The 19,825-nt window shown below is 43.0% G+C and overlaps 1 protein-coding gene across 5 annotated transcripts in view; it reads right to left on the bottom strand.

Annotated features, from left to right (window-relative positions):
- The window catches only part of SNTG1 (syntrophin gamma 1), a 647,197-nt gene that overhangs the window by 266,555 nt on the left and 360,817 nt on the right, over positions 1-19,825 (bottom strand). For all 5 annotated transcript variants that reach the window (XM_056521890.1, XM_056521891.1, XM_056521889.1 and 2 more), the window contains one exon: positions 17,598-17,652. In XM_056521890.1, coding sequence (XP_056377865.1) covers positions 17,598-17,624 — 27 coding nt within the window. In that variant the 5' untranslated portion in view covers positions 17,625-17,652. The remainder of the gene's footprint in view (positions 1-17,597; positions 17,653-19,825) is intronic.

Genomic DNA, 19,825 nt, shown 5'->3' with positions numbered 1-19,825 from the left:
TCTCTGGGGCGGACAGAGGATAAATTCTGCCCCGGGGTGGAGTAGTGCCCGGGAGGAGGTCAATAGGACAGTCATAAGGCCTGTGAGGAGGTAAAGTCTCAGCTTGTTTTTTGCAAAATACGTCAGCATAGTCCATATAAGCCTTAGGGAGACCGGTTACAGGGGGAACCACAGGGTCACGGCAGGGAGTACTGGGAACCGGTTTAAGACAGTCCTTAAAACAAGAAGTACCCCAGCTCTTGATCTCTCCTGTGGACCAATCAAGGGTTGGGGAATGGCGTTGAAGCCACGGTAGTCCAAGGAGAATTTCGGAAGTGCAATTGGAGAGGACCAAAAACTCAATTTTTTCGTGATGAGGTCCGATGCACATTAGGAGGGGCTCCGTGCGGTAACGTACGGTACAGTCCAATCTTTCATTGTTAACACAATTGATGTAGAGGGGTCTGGCGAGACTGGTCACCGGGATGTTGAACCTGTTGATGAGAGAGGCCAAAATAAAATTTCCTGCAGATCCGGAATCCAAGAAGGCCATAGTAGAGAAGGAGAAGGTAGAGGCAGATATTCGCACAGGCACAGTAAGGCGTGGAGAAGCAGAGTTGACATCAAGAACTGTCTCGCCTTTGTGCGGAGTCAGCGTACGTCTTTCCAGGCGGGGAGGACGGATAGGACAATCCTTCAGGAAGTGTTCGGTACCGGCACAGTACAGGCAAAGATTCTCCATGCGGCGCCGTGTCCTCTCTTGAGGTGTCAAGCGAGACCGGTCAACTTGCATAGCCTCCACGGCGGGAGGCACAGGAACGGATTGCAGAGGACCAGAGGAGAGAGGAGCCGAGGAGAAAAAACGCCTCGTGCGAACAAAGTCCATATCCTGGCGGAGCTCCTGACGCCTTTCGGAAAAACGCATGTCAATGCGAGTGGCTAGATGAATGAGTTCATGCAGGTTAGCAGGAATTTCTCGTGCGGCCAGAACATCTTTAATGTTGCTGGATAGGCCTTTTTTAAAGGTCGCGCAGAGGGCCTCATTATTCCAGGATAATTCGGAAGCAAGAGTACGGAATTGGAATGCGTACTCGCCAACGGAAGAATTACCCTGGACCAGGTTCAGCAGGGCAGTCTCAGCAGAAGAGGCTCGGGCAGGTTCCTCAAAGACACTTCGAATTTCCGAGAAGAAGGAGTGTACAGAGGCAGTGACGGGGTCATTGCGGTCCCAGAGCGGTGTGGCCCATGACAGAGCTTTCCCAGACAGAAGGCTGACTATGAAAGCCACCTTAGACCTTTCAGTAGGAAACTGGTCCGACATCATCTCCAAGTGCAGGGAACATTGTGAAAGAAAGCCACGGCAAAACTTAGAGTCCCCATCAAATTTATCCGGCAAGGATAGTCGTAGGCCGGAAGCGGCCACTCGCTGCGGAGGAGGTGCAGGAGCTGGCGGAGGAGATGATTGCTGAAGCTGTGGTAGTAGCTGCTGTAGCATCACGGTCAGTTGAGACAGCTGGTGGCCTTGTTGCGCTATCTGTTGCGACTGCTGGGCGACCACCGTGGTGAGGTCGGCGACAACTGGCAGTGGAACTTCAGCGGGATCCATGGCCGGATCTACTGTCACGATTCGGCTGGCAGGAGGTGGATCCTCTGTGCCAGAGAGGGATTGGCGTGGACCGTGCTAGTGGACCGGTTCTAAGTTACTACTGGTATTCACCAGAGCCCGCCGCAAAGCGGGATGGTCTTGCAGCGGCGGTAGTAACCAGGTCGTATCCACTAGCAACGGCTCAACCTCTCTGACTGCTGAAGATAGGCGCGGTACAAGGGAGTAGACAAGAGCAAGGTCGGACGTAGCAGAAGGTCGGGGCAGGCAGCAAGGATCGTAGTCAGGGGCAACGGCAGGAGGTCTGGAACACAGGCTAGGAACACACAAGGAAACGCTTTCACTGGCACAATGGCAACAAGATCCGGCGAGGGAGTGCAGGGGAAGTGAGGTATACATAGGGAGTGCACAGGTGAACACACTAATTAGAACAACTGCGCCAATCAGTGGCGCAGTGGCCCTTTAAATCGCAGAGACCCGGCGCGCGCGCCCTAGGGAGCGGGGCTGCGCGCGCCGGGACAGGACCGACGGAGAGCGAGTCAGGTACCGGAGCCGGGGTGCGCATCGCGAGCGGGCGCCACCCGCATCGCGAATCGCATCCCGGCTGGAGGCGGTATCGCAGCGCACCCGGTCAGTGGATCTGACCGGGGCGCTGCAGTAGCGAGGATGTTGCGAGCGCTCCGGGGAGGAGCGGGGACCCGAAGCGCTCGGCGTAACAGTTATGGAGACTCACTATTTTATTGTTTTATTGTTTTCCTACCTATTGTTATTATCTTGCTCTCAAATTTCAATTAAGGTCCCTTTGGACCTAATAGATCCTTTGTGAATATGCGTAACACTGTTTGGATGAACGATTATGCTCCACCAGTCAAGGTTATTATGCATGTTCATATGTAAACTCTGACATCTGATGTCATAATTAGTGTTGCTCGCGAATATTCGCAATGCAAATTTTATTCGCGAATATCGCATATTCGCGAGTTCGCGAATATTCGTGAATATAGCACTATATATTCGTAATGACGAATATTGTTTTTATTTTTATTTTTATTTTTTTTCCAGTACACATCACAGTGATCATCCCTCTCTGCTTCCAGCTTGTGTGGTGTAAAGAAGGCTCTAATACTACTGTGTGAGACTGGTGCGCGAATTTTCGCATATGCGAACATTTGTATATGCAAATTTTCGCATTTGCAAATTTTCGCTTATGCTAATTTTTTTATATGTCAATTTTCGCATATGCTAATTTTTGCATACGCGAATATTCGCAAATGCGAAAATAAAACGCGAATATTACGAATATGCGAATTTAGCGAATATATGACGAATATTTGTCCTTATATTCATGAAATATCGCGAATTCGAATATGGCCTATGCCGCTCATCACTAGTCATAATATGTTATATGCTACATTTCTTATGTTTATAAAATTCAATAAAAACATTGTGAAACAATTATGAACGTACATAAAAAAAAAATTCAATATAAAAGTTTTCTGTTCTAAATACACATACTTGGTATTACCATATATATAATTACCCATATTATTTATCTTGCAAAATTGTGCCATTAGAAAGTAAAACTCATTATAAGTTTTTATCATTTGAAAAAAAATCGTAATTTCAGAATATAGAGTTCTGTTCAAAGAAAAAAAGAAAAAAATTCCGGAGCATCGGCACTAGCAGTTTGCAGAAATAAAATCCACTGGGATCATGTGGTAAAAGAAGGTTCTTTATTAGCCACGTCAGACGCGTTTCGAGGTGTAAATACCTCTTTTTCAATGACCTTGGCAATGGTTGTATATTGCCAAGGTCATTGAAAAAGAGGTATTTACCCCTCGAAACACATCTGACGTGGCTAATAAAGAACCTTCTTTTACCACATGATCACTGTGGATTTTATTTATGCAAACTGCTAGCGCCGATGCTCCAGAATTTTTTTCTTTTTTTCATTGAACATTTCACAATCGAGGAGGGAGGCCCCCGAATCGAAGTACCGGATGGCTGCACAGTTCTGTAATTGCCTAAACGCTGATCTAGGTTGTTGTGTGCCACACACAACCCAATAAGGTAAGCAAGCGCAACTTATTGCTTACCGTTGCATCCAAACCATATTTAATATACTACTCTATGGAAAGCTCTGTCTTTCTTTCTCTACTAGCAGAATATAGAGTTAATAATGCACAAAACATAGAAATACCAGTGCATCCTTAAGGCCCAAGCTAGAGAGTATTGTTAAAGGCTTAATGTTACACATATTCTCTTTTACGTGCACTTCTGTTTTGCTCTTCAGACACTTATAAGGTCAATAATGCCATCCACACACAAATAAATTACTCTTGCTTGGTCTTATTAGTCACAGGCTATATGACAAAGTCTTGGATTCATGGAGGTATCCAAAGGCTAAGTGTACACAGGTAGTGTTTCAGTAGCTAATACTGTTGTTTTACAGCACTTGGGTTCATATTACACTATGACAACAACTGTGCCAACTTTGTAGTTCAGGAAAATACAAACAGATTGACCAGCACAGCAGCTTTAAATCAGAAGTCTTGCTTTATTTTAAAAACGACACAGATTCACATGGCACTGATAACAGAATGACACGGTTCAACTGGTAGATCATATTAATCTGTTACTCCAATCTGTCTCCACTAAAGGAGAAGGACCTCCCACCACAGGTGAATCAGAGTTTCACCTGGGGCACTTAAAGGGGTATTCCACTGGAAAACATTTTTTTTTAATCAACTGGAGCCAAAAAGTTAAACAGATTTGTAAATTAAAAATAAACTAGGGGTTGTGAGCGCTTCTAAGTGAGTATGAATGAAGGGATAATTATTACCACTAGTATCTATATAAAAATAGAGACAAAACAGCTGTTATTACCTTGTGGTTGTGTATTCTGATGAGGATGTAAAAGTCTGTATTAGACGGCTGATTGAGTCCTGCTTGTTCTAAATAGTTGTATCCAATCTTGTGGGTAGTGGCTTGATGGGGATAGTGGGTGATATTTTGTACCTTGTATCCTCCGTGTGGGTACCGGCTGTGATACGATCTTCCAGACCTGCTTCTAAAAATGGAGTTGCGCTAGGAGACGCCCCGGCCGGCGGCGTCTACTACCAGCGTGCGCAGGTGGGATAGGGAACAAACCAGGATGAGGCCTTTCGGCAATGTAAGTGACGTCTCTCCAGGTACCTGCGAGTGTCAGAGTGTCTGACGCGTTTCGGAAGTGACAACTTCCTTTCTCAAAGACATTTATTCCCATATCCCCATCAGGCCCGTATCAAGGTGATAGCTACTTCCAACAAGGTAATTGTTGATTAGTTGTACGTGCGTAAAAACTGAAGTGTCCGTTATTGTTTTAGAGTAACGTCCGTATAAGTTCGGGGTTTATTAGTGATGGATTCAATTGTCAAGTTTTTAGTAATAATGATGGAATAATCTGGTTTGCCTGAATGTATATGTTGTAAAAGAAACATGTAAATATTTATTGAAGAAATGCAAACAGTTCAAATTCAGTATTGAGCCCCTGTGGGGTCGTACTGTCCAGATCAAAAATCCATTTGCTTTCTGACCGCGATAATTGCGTGATATAATCTCCTCCTCGCCAGTGTTTATGTATTTGTTCTAGTCCACAGAAACTAGATCCCTTGAATGTGTTTTGATGGTGTTCCAGATAATGCTTGGATAAAGGATGACCTGTGAATTTATGGTCTATATTGTAGATTTGTTCCATTATCCTTTCTTTTAGCATTCTCTTTGTGCGTCCGACATAAAGCTTGGAGCAGGGGCACTTTATACAATATACAATTCCTTTATTTTTACAGGTGATATGTGATCTTATTTTTATTATTTCTCTGTTTCCATTTTTTATTTCTGTGGTTGCATTTCTTTCTTTTGTAATGATGCAACCTTTGCATCCTTTGCACAGGTAAAAACCGGGTTTATGGAAAAAGGGCATGCATGCATCTTTTGGATTTATCACTGTGGGAGCTACTTTATTTCCCAAATTAGATGACTTCCTGAAAATGAATGATGGGAATGGTGGTATTTTATTTCCTATAGTTTTATCGCTCCGTAAGATGTCCCAGTGTTTATTGATTATTTTCTTGAATAGGAAGCTCTGGGTGTTAAATGTAGTAATGAGGGGGATTTTTATTTCCTTTTGTGTATCATCTATGGTTTCCATTCTTTTTTTCCTTTTCTTTTAACAATTCCTTTCTCTCAATCAGGGATACTTCCTTAGCTGTTTTTTCCAAGGATATTTAGTCGTACCCCTTTCTTTCAAATCTTGTTTGTAGTTTCTTTGCTTCCTCCTTATAATCCTGTGGCTCCATGCAATTTCTTTTGATCCTAACAAACTGGCTCCTAGGTATATTATTTAACCAGGTGTGCAAATGGCAGCTGTCCATGTTAATAAAACTATTACTATCAGTCAGTTTTGAATAAGATTTGGTGCAGAGTTTTCCTTCCTTTATAAAAATAGTTAGATCTAAAAAATGTATTTCAGTTTTGCTAAAAACCGGAGTAAAATTTAAATAAAATTCATTTTTATTTAGATCATTGATAAAAGACTGAAGGGTTTCTTCTGAGCCCTTCCAGATAAAAACAATATCATCTATAAAGCGCTTCCATATTAAAAGACCTGGAGCGAGGGTTTCTTCCTTAAAAATAACTTATTTTTCCCAATGTCCCATATAAAGATTCGAATAACTAGGTGCGAATTTCGCACCCATCGCCGTACCCCATTGTTGTAGGTAAAAGTTATCCTCATACCTAAAAAAATTTTGTGTAAGGATAAACATAATGCTTTCTCCTATGAACTTAATGTGTTCTGGAGACAGATCCGGGTCAGCAGCAGTCCTTCCTTTTTCGTGGTTTATTATAGTGTAGAGGGATGTAACGTCTAAGGTTACTATGATATAATCCTGCTCCCATTGTATATCTTCCAATATTTGTAATATGTGTTTAGTGTCCTTTAAGTATGCTAGTAGGTGTATGACAATTTTTTGCAAAAAATTATCCACGTATTTTGATAAATTAGCTGTTAGGCAATTCACACCCGATATTATTGGTCTTCCCAGGGGTTGTTTATCATTTTTATGGATTTTCGGAATTTGATAGAAAGCCGCTAATTGTGGACATTTAATATTAATGTAGTCGGCCTCCTGTTGATTTAAAATACCCATATTTATACCTTTTTGTACCAGTTCATTCAGTTCTTTTTGGTAAATAATAGTAGGATTTTGCTTTAGTAATTTATAGGTTTTACCATCATTCAGCAGATGCGCTGATTCTTTATGGTAGTCTTCTATGTTTAATACTACTATACTACCTTCCTAATTTGCCGGTCTTATAATGATTTCTTTATTGTCTTGAAGGTTTTTAATTGCTGTTCTTTCCTGTTTTGACAGATTATATTTCTGGTATTTTGTGTTTACTTTCAATTGTTTTATATCCCTAGTAACCATATTTTCGAATGTTTTGAAAGCATCACAGTATTCGTTGCTGGGGTAGAAAGTAGACTTTTTTCTGAGCGTAGTATGATGAGTGGATTCCAACGGTTTTGTGTTAATAACTGTATTCTTTGCGAAATATTTTTTCAAAGATAGATTTCTCTTAAAACGTTTTAACCCAATGTATGCATCGAACTTATTAAATTTGCTGGTTGAAGCAAATTGAAGTCCTTTTTGGAGTAATGTGGTTTCCTGATTAGTGAGATTATGTTTGCTTAGATTATAAATCTTCTGCTCCTCTATTTCCTTATTAGTATCCTCTGAATTTATTGTTAATTTTGATAATAGTGTTGCCTTTTTCTTGGCGAGTTTCCCAACTATCTTGCCTCTCTTGTGCCTCTTGGGTCTCGTTTTTGAAAAAAATCCTGATTTATTGGTTTCTTCTTATTAGCTGTACATTGTAATCCTTTATTGGTATTAGTATTATATTTAACTTTATAAGTAGTCTTTGGTCTAACCACTTGTTGGTTTTCAGAATGTCTAACTCTTGTTACTTGTTGATTGGCAAGTGTCGAAGGTGGGGTCTCTATTAAATCATTTAACGAATTTAGAAGTGAAAAATTGTTGCTAATGGGTATTGTGTATTCCTCATCTGTTCCCTGATTTGGATTTTGTACTGTATTCTTTTTTGTGGGAATTGGTGTAGATAGGGCAGCTGCGCCTTGAAGGGTTTCATTAATACTGTTTGCTTTACTGGGATTAGGATTTGATGAATCATATATAAGGGAAGAAGGTGTGCTTTGAATGGAAAAAGGTATTCCTGCCGATTCTTCTATTTCATCAATTTTACATAGTTCCCCATTGTATGAGGCATCCCTCAATACTTGTGTGTTAATAGATTCCCCATTACATGAGGTGTCTCTCAATAATTGTTAATTCGGAACTAAATCCCTTTCAAATTTTTTTTTATTTTTTTTATTGATAATCTCCTCTTCTTTAATTGTTATTCTTTGTTTAATACTTGAGGATAAATGTATTATTTCTTGACATTGCTTGTATGGTTGTAAGTTTTTAAAAATTTCGCTAATTTCATTTTTAGCTTTTAGTAAATTAATTTTCCTTTTTTCTATAATAAATTTGACTGCTTGTTTCGAAAAATTGTGGAACATTGCGTCCCATTCCTCCAAAATGGTGGGATTTCCCAGGTCTCCCGACAGACTTTTATGTACTGTCAGACCTTTTGGAACTATATCCCAATAAAGATATTTTTCTAAAGTCGCTATTTCCCACAGATCTCTCATTTCTATAATGAGTAGGCATTCTAATTTCTTTATGTCCATAATAGCATTATGTAGTTTTATATTCTTATTTTCTTGTGTTGTTGGTTGTTTGTCCTTAGTGTACTGAAAAAAATGTTGTATGTGTGTGATTCTATTTTTACGATCCTCCCAAAGGTCCATTATGCAGCCACGTGTTGACCAGAGAACAGTGTCAAATGTGTTTAATTATCTTCAACACCGGCGCTTATGGATTATTGTAGCTGCTGAAGTACAACCCTAGATGGCTCTCTGATATACCATCAAATTGATTTGGAAACTAAAAATAAACTAGGGGTTGCGAGCGCTTCTAAGTAAGTATGAATGAATGGATAATTATAACCATTAGTATCTATATAAAAAAAGAGACAAAACAGCTGTTATTACCTTGTGGTTTTGTATTCTTATGAGGATGTAAAAGCCTGTATTAGACGGCTGATTGAGTCCTGCTTGTTCTAAATAGTTGTATGCAATCGTGTGGGTAATGGCTTGATGCGGATAGTGGGCAATATTTTGTACCTTGTATCCTCCGTGTGGGTACCGGCTGTGATACGATCTTCCAGACCTGCTTCTAAAGATGGAGTTGCGCTAGGAGACGCCCCGGCCGGCGACGTCTACTACCAGCGTGCGCGGGTGGGATAGGGAACAAACCAGGATGAGGCCTTTCAGCAATGTAAGTGACGTCTCTCCAGGTACCTGCGAGTGTCAGAGTGTCTGACGCGTTTCGGAAGTGACGACTTCCTTTCTCAAAGACATTAGCCATTGGTTTCCGGTCTCCATTTATTCCCATATCCCCATTAGGGGATTACTTCTGTTTAAAAATCTTAATCCTTCCAGTACTTATCGGCTGTTTTATGTTCCAGAGGAATTTTTTTTTTCTTAATTTCCTTTCGGTCTGACCACAGTGCTCTCTGTTGACACCTCTGTCCATTTTAGGAACTGTCTAGAGTAGGGGCAAATCCCCATAGCAAACCTATCTGTAAGGAACCTGAGTGTTAAGTTGCAATGAGAGCTTTTGTTTGGTCATGTTGCTTTGGTTACGCCTATCTGCTGAGACTGGTCAGCTGACCTTGATTGAATACCTGGTCTGGACCTATTTAAGCTGGCAGTCTACTCCCAGTCTTTGCCTGCTAAAGTGCTCAGTTTGTACTCCTAGCTAGCTTTCTACTGTTTCTGTAATATCTGGCATTTTGGCAGTTGTATGGTCAAAATTTATTTGCGGCAAATCTGTATTAAAAACAGCTATTTCTGGCCTACAGAGAGCCTCAATAGGGGTGTAGAACACTTTGTCTTGCTGTAACACGCCTAGGGTGTGTGCTGGGTTAGTGAAATAATTCTGTTATTCAGTATGACATGCAGATTAGAGGTGTCGCTATTAGAATCACTTTCACAGAGCGGCGCAATGACAGAGCCTGGAAATGGCATCAGTATGAGGAGACCATATAGTGGCTGAATGACCCAGCCTGGAGGTGGCACGAGACCATAGGGCCTCACAATTGAAAAGATTAAAGATATTTTTTAACATTTAAATTGAAGATTTCAAATAGATGAACCTAGATGAATATAAGGTGGCAGCAGCATGAGGAGACAACATGGCTGTACAGTGACACAGCCTGGAGGTGGCAGAAGCATGGGGAGACCATATAGTGGCTGAATGACACAGCCTGTAGTTGGCGTCAGCAAGAGCAGACAATATAATGGCTGAATGAAACAGCCTGGAGGTGGCAGCAGCAGAGGAGAACATATAGTGGCAGAATGAGACCTCCTGGAGCTGGCATCAGCATTAGGAGAACATAGGGTGGCAGTATGAGACAGCCAGGAGGTGGCATCAGCAGCATCAGGAGTCATGAAAGTGACCCGGTGACATAGTGGGGCGGTGGGGGGCTAATACCAGTACCCAGTGAAGAAGGTGGGTGAAAAAAGGAGAACTTGGCATCAGATGTGTGGCATCAGGTGGGTGGCAGGATCAGAATAGCAGCTGAGGCAGGTAGGCAGAAGAAAACGGTCTCGTTTGTAAAAGTGTTAGTGTGCACAAGTAAGTATTAAGGATAAGCATTACATAAAACTTAACTTTTAATAATATTCTTAGGATAAAATATTTGTACCCATGATTTTTTTTAAATCAAACAAAAGGAAAGGTGTGCAAAAAACACCATGTGCCACCTACACCACCAAGAATGATGTAATGCAAAGACCTCTAAATCAGTGGTTCTCAAGCTTTTTTGCCTGAGTACCCCTTTACAGCCCATTCCCAAAAAATTGTACCCCATATTAGAGACATTTTGTAATGATTATAATATAATTCATATGCTTTACTTTCCTCTATAACAGGCCCCCTTGTTCCTCTCCCTATCTCCCCAGTCCTCCGATTTACAGGTAATGTCTTCTCTAACTGGCGTTATTTACTTTTCTTCACTATCCGGCCTAGACCGCAATTAAGATTTCTCCCATACAAGACTTCTCCACAGAACCAGCCAAACAAACATTTTAGGCTCCTTTCTGCAGTACAATACCCACCTATTAACAAACTCCCCATGTTTATTGTCACACACAGTAATAGTACCCGCTTTGCATCCCCATAACATTTTTAGGCCCCCTCTGTGCCCCCAAACTTAGCTGTAGGCCCCCAAACTGCCCCCCATATATAGTTGTAGGCTACCACACTGTCCCGCTTTGTTGCTCCTCTGGTCTGGGGATCTTTAGCTATAGCTCATAGCAGTAGGTCCCCGGTCTGCAGGCGCAGTGGAGCAGCAAAGCTGATGGTAGTTACTGCACACATGGTATGCTGGAGGGGCACTGAGACTTGTCCTTGCAGTGAAGGCTGAGGACATGGTGGAGGATAAGGAGGCGGAGTCGCACACTGTCACAGGACCAAAGGCCTGAGAGCGTGGAGGCGGAAGCGGCATGACCTGTTCACGTTGTTTTTGTGGCTGTGCCGGAACCACATTTACCCAGTAGGACGTAAAGGACATGTATTTAGTGTTGCTCGCGAATATTCGCAATGCGAATATTATTAGCGAATATCGCATATTCGCGAATTCGCGAATATAGCGCTATATATTCGTAATTACGAATATTCGTTTTTTTTTTTTTTTTTTTTACAGTACACATCACAGTGATCATCCCTCTCTGCTTCTAGCTTGTGTGGTACAAAGAAGGCTCTAATACTACTGTGTGAGACAGGTGTGCGTTTTTTCGCACATGCGAAAATTTGCATATGCAAATTTTCGCACATGCGAAATTGTCGCATATGTTAATTTTCGCATACGCGAAGTTTTCGCATATGCGGAAATAAAACGAGAATATTACGAATATGCGAATATTCGCGAATATATAACGAATATTCGTCCATATATTCGCGAATATTCGCGAATTCGAATATGGCCTATGCCGCTCAACACTACATGTATTGTCTCTGATCGTAGTTACAGCTCCACACGTCGGCGCTGCTGTGCACTTTGGTACACACCGACAGGCTCAAGGACTGGCCCTCCTTCTGTTCCCCAAAATTGTGCAGGGCTGGAACTCCCTTCTTCGCAAAGAAATGATGGCTTGGGACTCTCCACTTTGGCTCGGCACAAGCCATCAGTTCACTGAAAGGTGCAGAGTCCACCACTTGAAAAGGGAGGGACTGCAGCACCAGCAACTTGGACAGGAGCACATTCAGCTTCTGTGCCGTTGGATGAGTGGACACATACTGTTGTCTCTTGGACATGGCTTCGTCGATGGATTGCTGGCGGAATGACTGTCTCGAAGTAGGAGGAGCATGAGCATCTGGAGTGACAGAAGATGGGTATGACACACAGCTCCCTTTGGAGCCTTGGCTGGCTGAAAGAGGGAGTGGCGTGCCACTGGGTGATGCAGCAGGCTGGACCGCCACATTGGAGCCACAGTTCTCTCAGGCCGCTTTATGGTGACGCTGCACATGTTGACGCAGAGCCGTGGTGCCGACTTTGGGACCCTGGCCATGCTTCACCTATTGCCGACACATATTGCATGTGGCCAGGTTAACATCCTCCGGATGCTTGGTGAAAAACTGCCACACCGCCGAGTAGCTGATATTCCCACCACCAGTCCGTACTGATTGACTGCTACTGCCGCCGTCTCCAGGAACCCCTGTTCCACTACCTCCCTGGAAGTTAAAAAAAGGGGGATCCCGAAGGGGCAGTTCCTCTGCCTCAAGAGGAATTGCTCTCGCCCAAAGTACTACAGAAGAGAAGCGCAAAATATGACACAACACTTCCATGAGAGAGGCTACCCTTGTTATATACTTAATAGAGCCTTTAGAGAGGCATCTGCAAAACCACGGAAGGAGCTCCTAACTCCCAAGCATGATACAAATACCACTGTAAATTCGCCATTAGCAAGAATTATTGGCACTTATGATAAATGCTCTATTCCCATACGTAATATAATCACAAAACATTGGGATATCCTTAAAATTGACCCTGACTTGCAGGATATTATCGGTAGTTCCCCTCAAATCACTTACAGACAAGACCGCAGTCTAGGTGACATGCTGGTCCAAAGCCATCTTTGACAGAATCATTCCACTACTCAGACCTGGTCGGGCAGTTTTGCACCAACTAGGGGTTGTTAAAAGTGTGGACACTGTCGGGCATGCCAGTATGTCACCAGAACCAATATGCTACCTCATCAAATAGAATCCATTTCCATCAAACATTTTATTAATTGCTCTACCAAGGCAGTAATTTATCTTGCAGTCTGTTGATGTCCACTGTTTTATGTGGGAGAAACAAGCAGGGAATTTAAGAAAAGGATGCTGGAACATATTGGTGACATCAGGAACCGTCGTGACACATCTGTGGCCAACCACATTAACAATTTGGATGCTTCCTATAACTGGGTGGGTCCCCATGTGGCCTTGCACCTAGATGACAGGACAGGCAGTTAGGGACGGCTGTAGTCAGCCGAGAGGATACAGTGGTCATCTACATTATCTAGGCCTTCTTTAGTGTGAGAATAGGAGGTTCCTGTGCAGGACCTCCCTTTTTAGGGTGGCCACCCCGCCTAGGTTTTAGGGCCATGTGACAGGGACAACTAGGGTGAGGGCAGCACCCTTTAGTGCCACGCTATTTTACCCTCCACCACCTTAATTAGCCAATTCTTCCCCCTCCTCTGGTGCGTGGCTGCATGGGGTCTCCACCCCTTTGCCCCCCCTTTTCTCACTCTTATTTTTGTGGACCCTCACATGTGGTCCAACCCATACCATCATTTACTAATATAATCTTCTTTTCCCCCTGGGGTGCATACCTCCTTTGGCTCTTGCCGGATGTGTCTCATTGTACTGACATATACATATGGGTCCCATTTAATATATAATATTTAATGATTTATGTTTATTTTCATACCACCAAGTCTGTGCCTGCATGGTAGTTTGAGAGCTCGTTCCAAGTGGTTTACTATCATGTACAGTATTGTATTATCAATACTACAGTTCAGTATCAAACAGCATACTGTGGCTTAATTGTTTGTTTGCTCCAAGCTTAATACTCACCTGTCACTTTAAAACCTTGTCTAAAATCATCACGCTGTACACCGCAACAGTATTCTGCGCTCGCCTACGCATACAGTATCACACATGCCCCCCGTAATTGAGTCTAATTGGAGGCGGGCTAAGCGCTCTTTTAACCGCGGCCTCTAGCGGATGTGAAATCAGACGCTACTTCTTAGCTGGAGCCCGCGAGTGAGCTGGCACCCTCCGGCTCCCTGCTTAGTGCAGTTAGCAGATATAAATAAATCAAAGCAACCCAAAAGGACCAACCCTAAATTTCATATAGATGTATTGAAATGGACAAATAATGCATGGAACCTATGAAAGAGAAAGAACACACAATCTCCAAAAGTTGCTATGCCATAAATAGCCAATGGACCTGCAAAAAAGAATGCCCATGCACAATATAGAATATCAGTTTTTTGGCTTGTAAGGACATGTATTGCAAAAGGTCCTGTAGGGAGAAAAGTATATATGTCCCAAAGCTATGGTTCAGAAGCCACATAAGATAAAGTCCACCTAAAAGAGAAAACAGAGAAAATTCCACTAACAATAATGTCCTGTGAAGAGAAGTCTGCCTATGGATCTGTGCGGTGACAGGTCTATGTTACTCACGATTCTGTAGATTCACAGAGAGAGACGTGAGACAACCTGCATTTATACTTTACCTCCCTGATGATGCCACCAAGACTGGTGGTAGAAACACGTTGGTGTTACTAGCGATATTGTTGCTTCATTTCTATCAGCAAAATAATGTGTGTGACTGGGTTGGCTGGGCCCAGCCACACCTGGTTAGCGTGCGCATAATTTCGCCATTGGGTGTCATAATCATTCCATCACCTTGAATTTGATCATTTTAATAATTACTAGTAAATGTTAAGTTTTATAGAAAATCCGGAGCACTTCTCTGCTTTCTTGTATTTGATTTATGCTGGATGCTATTGGTAATATCTAGTGGCTCATATAGGACCACATACACTTTCTACGTTTATGGATTATTGACTGCTACTGCCGCTGACTCCAGGAACACCTGTTTCACTACCTCCCGGGAAGGTAAGCTGCTGCGAAGGTGGTGGTCTACCCCGGGCACATTTGACTGGGGGAGTCAGATGTCACTTTTGATGAAGTGAATGACCGTGTTAACCAATGGATGACGGCAGAAAGGTTGCTGGTCGTGACTTGACTGCTAGCTGATACCGGGAGCCCAGTCCTCTCACTGTGACTCCTGCTGCCACTTGCCCTTAGTCTGCCTGATGAATTTAGGCCACTGCCACTCCTCTGTGCACGTCCTGGCACTTCTCTGCCTGACATACTTAGTGCATATATGAGGGGAGTATAACACGCTCCAGCACACTTAAAACAGTATTTGTCTAGAACACCAGCAGATGTTTCCTTTTTGCTGGCCTTTCACAGTATCTAGGCCCTTAAGACTTTAACAGGAACAAAATGGTACACCACTTAGATGTACGTATGTGGTATGCACTTATGAGTGGAAGACAATGCGCTCCAGTACGCTTAAAACAGTATTTGTCTACAACACCAGCAGGTGTGTACTTTTGGCTGGTCTTTCTCAGAATCTAGGCCCTTAAAGGGGTTATCCACCATAAGGTGATTTTAGTACCTACCTGGCAGGTAGTAATGGACATGCTTAGGAAGGATCTGCCCTTGTCTTGGGGCTAAATGGCTGTGTTATGAGATTACCATAACACTGTGGCTAGCTTTTTGTGAACTGGTATTTCCAGTACGCTTAAAACAGTACTTGTCTACAACACCAGCAGGTGTGTACTTTTGGCTGGCCTTTTAAAGTATCTAGGCCCTTAAGACTCTAACAGGAACAAAATGGTACACCACCTAGATGTACGCACAGGTTACACTTAATAGAGGACAATACACTTTTATTGCTCTGCTCACCCTAACTGGCTGGCTACTATTAGCTTTTCAGTTGTTGTACACACCAGTGCTGCAGCACACAGTCGCTGTGTACAACTTTCAAAATTGCACTTACTCTCTCAATCTCACTCCCTTCCCTATCAGTGTTTCTAAGCTAGATTTGGGCTTGAGGTGAATTACTGCTGTACAAAGACTTTTCTGTGCAACACACTGCTCTCTGTCCCTCTCTGTAATAGAAAGCTGATGTGACTGGGAGGTGAATCACTGCTGTAAAAATGCTTTTCTGTGCAACACACACTGCACTCTTTCCCTCTCTCTCTGCAATAGAACACTGATGTGACTGGGCGGTGAATTGCTGCTGTAAAAATGCTTTTCTGTGCAACACACACTGCTGTCTGTCCTTTCTCTGTAATAGAATGCTGATGCGACTGGCTGCAAGATGGCTGCTGATTATATAGGGCTGTAGCATCACAGGGGGGGGGGCTTGCTGCTGTTAGGTTGCATGCTGCATGCGATTCAGGGTCATCCCGCTTTCCCAGGATTCCTTGCCCCATGTCCTCACATATGGATCTGCCATTTTAGATGCCCGGCCCCTGGAGCTTGGACTGCACTAAATGAAGCGATTTGCGTGAACGAATCACAGCAATATTCGCATTCATTACAAATCAAATTTTTCCTGATATTTGTAATGAATTTGGATTCATCAGATTCAATTCGCTCATCCCTACTGGCTACAATAGGTCGCATAGGGGGAGGAAACATATTCTTGTGAACCTTGGGGAGGGAGTAAAAAATGGGTATAACTGGATATCGAACCATTAAATAGTCACCTAATTTTTTTTACTAAAAATACCATTACCCACTAGTGTTGAGCGGGAATATTCAATATTTTACTGTGAATATCGGCACTTTGTGATTTTGCGAATATTTAGAATATAGTGATATATATTCAGAATGATGAATATTCGTTTTTCTTTTTTATGCGAATTGATGCAAATGTATGCAAATATTTATGTGAATATTGGCACTTCCAGATTGGACACTGATCCCTCCCTTCTTTTAGGTGAAATATATAATTGTGCATGCGCACTATGCGAATTTCATTATGAATTTTTGCATGGAAAAAAGAGAATGAACATAGTGAATATGCAAATTTCACAAACATAGGACGAATATTCGTCCATATATTCGCAAAATATTGTGAATTCGAATGTGGCCCCTGCCGCTCATCACTATTAGCCACCCCAATTCACAAGATTTTGGAGCTCACATTTAAACGCAACAGTCGGTTATCTCTGGAAGGGTCTGTATGTAGAAACATCTGACAATATTGCCAAATTCAGTTTTCCATACAGGCCCTTGTTGAGAACGACACATCCCTTGTTCGCTTGGTGGACGACAATGCCGTCCAACTTCTCTGTGTCCCAAAGCCTCCCTTTCTGAAAATGCCAGATTATCCTTATCCTTTTTAGACACTTTAGACAGTTTAAATAAATCACGTTTCACTCTCCTGAAAGTTGTCAGTTGACTTTGTAGTTCTTCAAACATTTTAGAAATGGCCAATAAGACAAATATATTTCATTATATTGTCTTTCTGTACATATGTTTAACAAATGAATACATTCTTTGTAAAGCACAGAAGAATATACTGCACTACAATAGCTCTTATAGTAATGGTATGCAAAAACATTTTTACATCCCTCACTCAATATGAAATAAATAGGTTTACTGCTTTAATTACTGATAACTCATGAACGCATGCATGTTTTTAACATAAAATATAAAGTTATACAAAAAAACCTATCCTTTTTTGTAAAGGGTAAAAAGTTACTGCTCACCTCATCACATGTCGTCCGGAAATCCATATGCCGTAGCACAGATAGTGATATTTGTCTTAAAAGAATAAAAATAAAAATACCATTACATATTTTTACTTTTTTAAGCGTCCCCATTCAAGTTCATTTTCTCAGATACATCAGAATTCAAGATGAAAGGAGAGACACAAGTAGGTAAGGCATGTAAGAGTAAATATGTAAGTGTAAAACTCATTTTTCATGACTCAAAGAACAGAGATCACGCTGATAAATATTACAAGACACCTACTTTATTTTATTTAGAATTTTTAAATTGAAAACGTAGTTATTGGTTACATTCTTTTTAATACTACCGTATATACTCGAGTATAAGCCGAGTTTTTCAGCACGATTTTTCGTGCTGAAAACACCCCCCTCGGCTTATACTCGAGTGAACTCCCCCACCCGCAGTGGTCTTCAACCTGCAGACCTCCAGAGGTTTCAAAACTACAACTCCCAGCAAGCCCGGGCAGCCATCGGCTGTCCGGGCTTGCTGGGAGTTGTAGTTTTGAAACCTCCGGAGGTCCGCAGGTTGAAGACCACTGCGGCCTTCGACATCATCCAGCCCCCTCTCACCCCCCTTTAGTTCTGTACAGTACTCACCCCCGCTCGGCGCTGGTCCGGTCCTGCAGGACTGTCCGGTGAGGAGGTGGTCCGGTGGGATAGTGGTTCCGGGCTGCTATCTTCACCGGGGAGGCCTCTTCTAAGCGCTTCGGGCCCGGCCTCAGAATAGTCACGTTGCCTTGACAACGACGCAGAGGTGCGTTCATTGCCAACGTACTTCTGCGTCATTGTCAAGGCAACGCCTCTATTCCGGGCCGGAAGCGCAGAGAAGAGGCGCCCCCGGTGAAGATAGCAGCCCGGAACCACTATCCCACCGGACCACCTCCTCTCCGGACAGCCCTGCAGGACCGGACCAGCGCCGAGCGGAGGTGAGTACTCAGAACTAAAGGGGGTGAGAGGGGGCTGGATGATGTCGAAGGCCGCAGTGGTCTTCAACCTGCGGACCTCCGGAGGTTTCAAAACTACAACTCCCAGCAAGCCCGGACAGCCGATGGCTGCCCGGGCTTGCTGGGAGTTGTAGTTTTGAAACCTCTGGAGGTCCGCAGGTTGAAGACCACTGAGGGCGAATGATGAGAAGAGGATGATGAAGGGGGGGGGTGTGGGATGATGACAAGAGGATGATGAAGGGGGGATGTGTGGGATGATGATGAAGGGGGGATGTGCGGGATGATAAGGGGATGATGAAGGGGGGATGTGTGGGATGATGACAAGGGGATGATGAAGGGGGGATGTGCGGGATGATAAGGGGATGATGAAGGGGGGAAGGTGTGGGATGATGACAAGGGGATAATGAAGGGGGGATGTGTGGGATGATAAGGGGATGATGATGAGGATGTTAATGACGGGTCTGGATGATGACAGGGGGGGATGATGTATTTCCCACCCTAGGCTTATACTCGAGTCAATAACTTTTCCTGGGATTTTGGGTTGAAATTAGGGGTCTCGGCTTATACTCGGGTCGGCTTATACTCGAGTATATACGGTAAGTTGTCAATTATTCAATATCCATTTTCTCCAAAACTCTGCTTCAAAATAACAAATGAATGTGCATTTAGATATAGGCAAGTGTGAAGGTATACAGAATTATAAAAGCTCATTGTAAATGGAGGGTGGGTGTGAAGCTGAATCTCAGGAGACCCTCTCTTCAGTATCACCCACTGGAAAGGAATTGGTCCTGAGAAGAGATCTTGTGTGCCTACCAAGTCAGTGCATACTATTGTTATAGCAGATTTCCCAGACAGTTTCCATCCGTTAGGAACTCTACTTAAGGGTCTGGTGGTCCTTTCTAAAAAGGCAGTATTGTTACATACTTACCACTCTGACCTCTAACGTCACTGATCACCTTTGTCACTCCCTACTGCTTCTGGCACACTGAGGGGAGGTATTGTGCTGGCACAATGGCTACTGGCCTCCCTGCCAGCGAAGTTGGCTAGCCAATCACAACACCTGGACACCAAGCTTATCAGGGCCAGTTTCATCATTGTTTGCTTCTAAAATGTGGGCTATTTTAACCAGGCTCCTGTCTATACCAGGTGCCCATAATTGTTTCTTCTACAGACTACACTAACTTTTGTTTCTGCATTTTTACCTCCTATGTTTCTCACCCTCTGCCTAAATTATTGTTTAACCTTTGGGCTGTGGATTCTACA

This window comes from Hyla sarda, chromosome 5 (assembly GCF_029499605.1).
Source record: "Hyla sarda isolate aHylSar1 chromosome 5, aHylSar1.hap1, whole genome shotgun sequence".
NCBI classification, from domain to species: Eukaryota; Metazoa; Chordata; class Amphibia; order Anura; family Hylidae; genus Hyla; species Hyla sarda.
The sequence above is the reverse complement of the archived record's forward strand: the minus strand, read 5'-3'. Positions and strand labels throughout refer to the sequence as shown.